Raw genomic sequence first — 8106 nt, forward strand, 5'->3', positions numbered from 1 at the left:
CTCAAGGAAGAGAAGGAATACGAGGGAAGACATTTTCAGGTAAAGAAAAGAGGTAAAAGAACGCATTTATTAGACATAGCTTCAACCAGCTCACTCAAGCATGAGGCAGAAAAAGTTTGATCTTGAAAGATACACCTCAAACTGTTTCTCATTGTTGACTGAGCGGATTGAAACTATGTGTAATGAATCAGGAGTTACCTCTAGAGAGGGAGTAGAGATGGAGAAAAGGAGGGTTTTTTTCCCTTTTATTTGATAGACTTTTATGTTTGATTTTTTAGCATGAAGAATGTATTCATTATATTTGTATTTTTAAAAAATCAGACTAGATGCTGCAAGAAATGTAGTTGTTTACCAATTGGAGGTGAAGCAAGGGAACTGCGAAATTACACTGTGTACAAAATACCCTACCTTTTTCAAAGCTTCTAATTACCCTTTTCTCTACCCATCTGAAGCCCTCTTCATCAGAACTCCCTGAGGACTCATTTTCCCTTCCTGGTTATCATTAAAACAACTCTCCCAGAAACACCTGCCTTCCTTTATCCTTTCCTCCCTCCCAGTACCTCATATTCATGACTGTCATATGTATATGCTTTTCTTGTGTGTCAGTGTGTATTGCCCTATCAATTCTACCATAGGAATATCTCCCAAATCCATCTCTTCCTCCCGACCCTTGCTGCCACTGGCCTGGATGGTTGCAAAAAACCTCTTGATGGGCTTCCCTGGTGGCGCAGTGGTTGAGAGTCTGCCTGCCAATGCAGGGGACACGGGTTCGTGCCCCTGTCCGGGAAGATCCCACATGCCGTGGAGCGGCTAGGCCCGTGAGCCATGGCCGCTGAGCCTGGGCGTCCGGAGCCTGTGCTCCGCAACGGGAGAGGCCACAACAGTGAGAGGCCCGTGTACCGCAAAAAAAAAGAAAAAAAAAAACCTCTTGATAACCTTCACTGTATCCTACGCTGTAATCAGAGGATCTTTTCAAAATGTAAATTTAATCATGCCTTGTGCATGTGGTGCACACGCACGTGCACACACATGTTTGAGACATTTCATACCCTTTAATGAATTCTTTTCTATTGAAGTATAGTTGATTTACAATGTTGTGTTAGTTTCTGATGTACAGCAAAGTGATTTATATACTCTTTTTCATATTCTTTTCCATTGTGGTTTATTACAGGATATTGAATATAGTTCCCTGTGCTATACAGTAGGACCTTGCTATTTATCTGTTTTATATATAGTAGTTTGTATCTGCTAATCCCAAACTCCTAATTTATCCTTCCCCAACTCCCTTTCCCTTTTGGTAATTGTAAGTTTTCTATGTCTGTGAGTCTATTACTGTTTTGTAAATAAATTCATTTGTGTCATATTTTAGATTCCACATACAACTGATATTATATGATATTTGCCTTTCTCTGTCTGACTTACTTCACTTAGTATGATAATCTCTAGGTCCATCCATGTTGCTGCAAATGGCATGATTTCATTCTTTCTTATGGCTGAGTAGTATTCCAGTTATATATATATGTATATATATACATATATATATATACATACATACACACACACACATACATATATACATACATACATACCATGTCTTCTTTACAATTCATCTGTCAGTGGACATTAAGGTTGTTTCCGTGTCTTGGCTGTGAACACTGGGAATGCATGTATCTTTTCAAATTAGAGTTTTCTCTGTATATATGCCCAGGAGTGGGATTGCTAGGTCGTATGGTAGCCCTATTTTTAGTTTTTTAAGGAACGTCCATAGTGTTCTCTACAGTGGCTGTACCAGTTTACATTCCCACCAACAGTGTAGGAGGGTTCCCTTTCTTCCACACCCTCTCCAGCATTTGTTATTTGTAGACTTTTTAATGATGACCATTCTGACCAGTGTGAGGCAGTTTTGATTTGCATTTCTCTAGTAATTAGTGATGTTGAGCATGTTTTCATGTGCCTCTTGGCCATCTGTATGTCTTCTTTGGAGAAATGTCTGTTTAGGTCTTCTGCCCATTTTTTGATTGAGTTGTTTGGCTTATTTGATATTAAACTATATGAGCTGTTTGTATATTTTGGAAATTAAGCCCTTGTCAGTCCATCATTTGCAAATATTTTCTCCCATTCCATAGGTTGTCTTTTCGTTTTGTTTATGGTTTCCTTTGCTGTGTAAAAGCTTATTAAGTTTGATTCCGTCCCATTTGTTTATTTTTGCTTTTATTTCTATTGCCTTGGGAGACTGACCTAAGGAAAACATTGGTATGATTTAGAGACATTTCATAGCCTTTAAGTAAAAGTCCAAACTGCCTGGCCTATCTGGCCCTTTGTGCTCTAACCCACGTTTACTTCACCAGCCTCACTCCCACCACTCCCTGCTCCAAGCCTTCATGCTCTGGTGTGTGCAGTTCCTTCTGTAAACCTAGTCCCTTACCCATAACCCCCACAACCCTCCCTGCTTCCATTTTCCATACCTTCACCCCCATGTGCCTGTAAACTTCTCCTAATTTTTTATTTTTATTTTTTTTGTGGTACGCGGGTCTCTCACTTTTGTGGCCTTTCCCGTTGCGGAGCACAGGCTCCGAACACGCAGGCTCAGCGGCCATGGCTCACGGGCCTAGCGGCTCCGCGGCATGTCGGATCTTCCCGGACCGGGGCATGAACCCGTGTCCCCTGCATCGGCAGGCGGACTCTCAACCACTGCGCCACCAGGGAAGCCCTTTTTTTTTTTTTACTTTTTATTTCAAGATAATCATACATTCACAGAAAGTTGTAATGAAATGTACGGGGAAGTCTCTTCTTCCTACAGCCTCCTCCAATGTTGCCATCTTGTACAATTATAGTATAACATCAAAATCAAGAAGCTGACATTGGTACAATCTATAGAGCTTATTCAGTCTTCACCAGTTAATACATGCAGTCTGTGTGTGTGTGTGTGTGTGTGTGTGTGTGTGTGTGTGTGCATAGCTTTGCATAACCACAACCACCAGCACAGTCAAGGTACAGAACTGTACCATCACCACAAGGCTCTCTCATGCTACCCTTTTATAGCCACATTCATCCCTAACTCCTGGCAACTGCTAATCTCTTCTCCATCTCTCTAATTGTTTCACCAATGGTATATAAGTGGAATCATGCAGTAGATTTTGAGATTGGCCTTATTCACCCAGCATCATTCTCTTGAGATCCATCCAAGTTTTTTGCATGTATCAAGAGTTATTTCTTTTTATTGATTAGCAGTATTCCAGTGGTATGGGTGTACTGCAATTTGTTTAACCATTCACTTGTTGAAGTACATCTGAGTTGTTTCCAGTTTGGGTTGTTAAAAATAAAGCTACTATGAACATTCATGTACAAGTTCCTATATGAAAATAAGTCTTAACTTCTCTGGAATAAATGTCCAAGAGTGCAATTTTTAGATTGTATGCCAAGTCCATTTTTAGTTTTGACAGGAACCGCCAAATTATTTTCCAGAGTGTCTATACCATTCTATATTCCCACCCAAAAGGTCTGTGTGATCTAGTTTCTCCACATCCTCACCAGCAATTTATATTTTCACTGTTTTTCATTTTAGCCACTTTGATAGGTGGCTCACTGTACTTCTCATCTTTTAAAACCTGACAAGAGTTACTCTACTTCCTCCTCTGTGCCATCACTGATATTTCATTTATCATTGTGTTTTAATTATTTATCGATATAGTCCGAGTCTTCCCCTCTGTTCTGAGCTACGTGAAGATAAGAGCTGTGCCATATTCGTCATTTTTTTTCCCTGCAGCATCTGATACAGTTACATACTGGACACACAGAGGGCACTCAGTAAATGTGTGCAAAGTAAGGGAAAGAATGAAAATGGAAAAAACGTTAGTGTTGCTTGCCTCCCCCTCCTCCCCGTTAAGCTGTAAACCTTTTTAAAACAGAAATCACACCTTCCTCTGTGTCTCCCAGCAGCAGCTAATAGGGTGCTCTGTACGTGTAGCTGCTCAATAAATGTTGGCTAACTATTCAGGTGGCTTATCTTCCCTCTGCACCCAGGAGATAAGCACATGAAAGAGAGAATAGGCCTGAGTATTCCTGTATTAAAGATCATATGTCATAAGTTTTATAATATCTTATAATCTCCACAATCACTGAATATTTGTCTGTGTAGATGAGAAATCAAAACAAAACGGTCTTTTGAGTCAAAGAATGCCTCTGCAACTGAGCACTTTTCAATAGTTTCAATACCCTGGTTACATATGAATTTTGGAGGACAGCATTTCATATCCCTGCATTCCTTTTGCAGTTTCAGAAGGATCTGGAATTTTTCTATTTTTGCTGAACTGGTATAATTTGACATGCTGATTATGAAGGGGTCATTAACCCCAAACATTTTTTATCACTTTTTGACTCTGCATTTTCTCAACTCTGAAGTATGTTAATTTGCACTTGTTTATATGTCTCTGTAAGAGTTACTCAAGCCCTAGAGCACTGGTATATGTTTTGTCTGGGAGCTAGATTGTAAGCCCCTTGAGAGCAGGGACCTTATAACTCCTAGGAATGCATCCTGGACATTGTCAACATTCAATTAATGATAATACTAGAAACTTGCCTAAGGTCATCTGTCACAATAACAACTTCCTTTTCATCTCTAAGGCTTCTAACTGTCAGGAAAAGCTCTTAGGTTGATTTGATAACATTGAATGATTCTGCCCAAAATTATGCTCATTATTACCCACTACAATTTGTTCTTTAGAGTGCTTTCAGATTTATAATTTTGGATCAGTTATTATGGTTCCCTTCCCTATAATACCCTGGTTACATCCAAGTTTGGGAAGGCTGCATTTCATAACCCAGAAGTCTTTTAGCCTAATACAAAGTAAGCTGATAACATCTATGCTTTCAAAGCGTTTAATTCTCTTCACCAACCCTCATTGATAACTAGGTGGTGAACTCCAAGTATGTTGACAATCTTAACTTATCAGAAATAATCCTTAATTCGGTGTATTGTCCTATTTTCACAGATTATAAAATGGAGTAAATGTATACTAAACCAGTCCTATGGCTGTTGAAGTTAAATTGATATGAATATTTAAAGGAAGTCTGAGTTCTAAAACAGAAAAGCAAATTTGGTCCTTGGTGAGGATGGAGGTAGGGGGAAATTTTTTTGTAAGTCAGGTTTTCTGAGCTACAGTTTACATGCAGTCTGATTTACCCCTTTTTAGATAGAAAGTTTGATGAGTCTGACAAGTTGGATTTTTTCCCTTCACTATTTGCTGATTCAACTATACTTCCCACTACCCTCCACAACCACCCTTAGACCAAACTGCCCTATCTTTTTCTGACATTTTGTCTCCTTTTTCTTTTCCAGTGTACTAAAGGAGGTGTACATAGCCTTTAATCCCAAAGCAGTGGTCTTACAGCTGGGAGCTGATACAATAGCTGGGGATCCCATGTGCTCCTTTAACATGACTCCAGTGGGAATTGGCAAGTGTCTTAAGTACATCCTTCAGTGGCAATTGGCAACGCTCATTTTGGGAGGAGGTGAGTACAAAGGAAGGTCACCAGGAGAATTTGTTGACCTTCCCCCATGTTTTGTCCATTGACACTGAGGAAAACTTGGCTTTCTAAGATTGGATAATATCAACCTGCCCATGGTCCAGAAGCCTGAGTCAATGAACCTGCCACCTTCACAGTTCAGCATAAGGAAGTACTCTGACACACTTCTCCTCCTCAGCCTGGCATGCGCATTGACTCCTTGGCACTCTGAAGTCTAAGTTTCCATTCCTGAAGCAAAGGTGCTTTGGTTAAAGGTAACATCAGGTCTTATTAAGAATAGAGAATGTTAACCCCAGTGGACTTTGATCCATCTTCTCTCAGTATAGCCTTTGAGTCCCAGTTCTAATCATTATCTTTTGGAAACATACCACTAAAATTCTAACCCTACTCACATATAAGTAGTAAACACATGAATTAATTGAATATCTAAGCTGAATTCAAGAACAACTTCTCCCCCACTAAAAAAGCATGGATTTGTTACAATAAAGCAAAATTGAGAGATCTAAAGTGTCTCTCAGGCATTTTTGCCTTCAGAGTGTACTGATGTTTTGTATTACTTAACCATCAGAAAGCTGGGTCTATTCAATAGAAGCATTTACACATTTGTGAAAGGAACCTTTCACAAACCTCAACTACCTTTGAAGCTGCCTTGCTTAGAATCTTCTGTCTATCTGGCACAATCTTTATTCCATTAGATGAATGGACTGGTGTGTTAAAATAACATGGTCAAGCAGATTGAGCTTAAAATGTATGTATTATGGAAGCGCTAATAGTTTGTTGTTTGTCAAAGTGTTGTAAAAACCAAATTAGAGGACATTGTGGGAAGGCCTTATGAAAATGAGTGAGCATTCAACACAAATACACAAGCCTGGTCCTTGGGCAGCCTCAAACCCTAGAGGGATCGAAATTAAAGGTGCTTACAAGAGACAACCTCTTATGAAAAGCTGGCGAGAAATGTATTAACTTCAACTCAAGGAAAAGATAAAATTGATAGGTGCCACGGACATATTACTTTCCTTGACGGCACTAAAGACAGTGATTATGACACAGGTAGGGCCAGGGGGAAGAAGAAAAGCCCTTTCCTCAATATACATCTGTGTGAATCCGACTTTTGTTTAAGGCTACAACCTTTACTTAGCACTTTGAAAGCCTCTTTGCTTTCTCAGCCCCAAGTCTTGGCTTTTGAATATATAACTCTTCTTATGTAATATGTGTATTCCTGAAAATACCTGTGCATAAATGGAATTTTTGCAAATCAAATCATACTGTATGTATGCCAGAGAGAGCTTGCTACTTAAAACCTATGGGGACTCTTTTTGAAATCAAATAATCATACCCAATAGTTTGATCTGATAAATTCAGATTTTCCATGTCAGGAGTGTTTAAAGTAATACCTGTACTATTTCACTTCAATTCTCAACCCCCAGTAACACGTAGACAATTGGCAGAGATGGCCACGTGCCCAAACTTCAGTGGATCCCATTGAGGCCAAAAAGACACATTGCAGAAGCCCCAGCATCCCTGACCTTTCAAGGAATAGAAAGGCTTAAGAAAAGGGCACCATATGTCTCAATCTATACATGTTATTCCAGTGTAATTATTAATAGTGTCCCTTTTTTACTCTTAAAAGTGTACCATTGTGGATGATAAATGATATGGTCACCCTACCTAAAATAGACCAGATTCTATTTCCCTCAGGCTGCACTGAGGTTAGGAAATCTTTCCATTTTATCCTTACACTCTTGGAATTTAGTTAAAAGCCAAATGTTCTAGTGCTTGCATGGCAGAACACATCTATTCAGCACAAAAATATGCTGATTATTAGCCAGTATAATATGGCTGCTGGGTGACTGTGACAGGACCTGACGAGGTGAGTCAGAGCGTCAATCAGCAGTCCTTTTCTCATCTCATTCTCTTTGATCCTGCCACTAGGCCTGTATTTTGTGGAGAAAAGGAATGCTGAAATGAAAAGAAAGAAGTCTGTTTCTGTCAGCATTTTCCTTTTCTCTTTCCTGGAGGTTTTCAGGGCTATATCTGCCAATAGCTTTAATATACAAGTCACATCCAGCAGTCATTTTATAGAATTGTTACAAAATTCATCACAGAAACCTTCACTTTGAGTAGGTCACCTCAAAAGATCTGGGTTCCAGGGATCTCAATCTTACCAATGACTCTTGGTGGAATTGAGGACTTTGGAGTCCTCGGGTGCATATTTGTTCGGAGATGAGGGCCTTTTTAATCTTTGTAGGCCTTGGACTTCCCAGTTCCACATTGTGCATGGTCTGACTGGTTCACTAAAGACTGCCTACTAAGTAGTTCAAAAATATCATAAAGGGATGTTTAGGTGAAATTCTGCAAGTTAGAATTATCTTTCTAGCCCTTTTGTTAAAACATTTTTCTCTCCTTCCTTACCCCCCTTCCCTCTCCTGCTGTTCTGTGACTATTCTTTCCTAACTTCACAATTCTTGATGGAGACAGGAGGCTATAACCTTGCCAACACGGCTCGATGCTGGACATACTTGACCGGGGTCATCCTAGGGAAAACACTATCCTCTGAGATCCCAGATCATGAGGTAAGTA

At 39.7% G+C, this 8106-nt stretch overlaps 1 protein-coding gene across 2 annotated transcripts in view; it reads left to right on the forward strand.

Moving 5' to 3' along the window:
- HDAC8 (histone deacetylase 8) overlaps positions 1-8106 on the forward strand; it is a 244923-nt gene that overhangs the window by 101072 nt on the left and 135745 nt on the right. For both annotated transcript variants that reach the window (XM_022565591.2, XM_089904374.1), the window contains 2 exons: positions 5339-5511; positions 8005-8099. In XM_022565591.2, coding sequence (XP_022421299.1) covers positions 5339-5511; positions 8005-8099 — 268 coding nt within the window. The remainder of the gene's footprint in view (positions 1-5338; positions 5512-8004; positions 8100-8106) is intronic.

The sequence above is a fragment of the Delphinapterus leucas genome, chromosome X, assembly GCF_059928025.1.
Source record: "Delphinapterus leucas isolate spDelLeu-1000000601 "Yukka" chromosome X, BTC_Dleu_Yukka2, whole genome shotgun sequence".
In the NCBI taxonomy this organism is placed as follows: domain Eukaryota; kingdom Metazoa; phylum Chordata; class Mammalia; order Artiodactyla; family Monodontidae; genus Delphinapterus; species Delphinapterus leucas.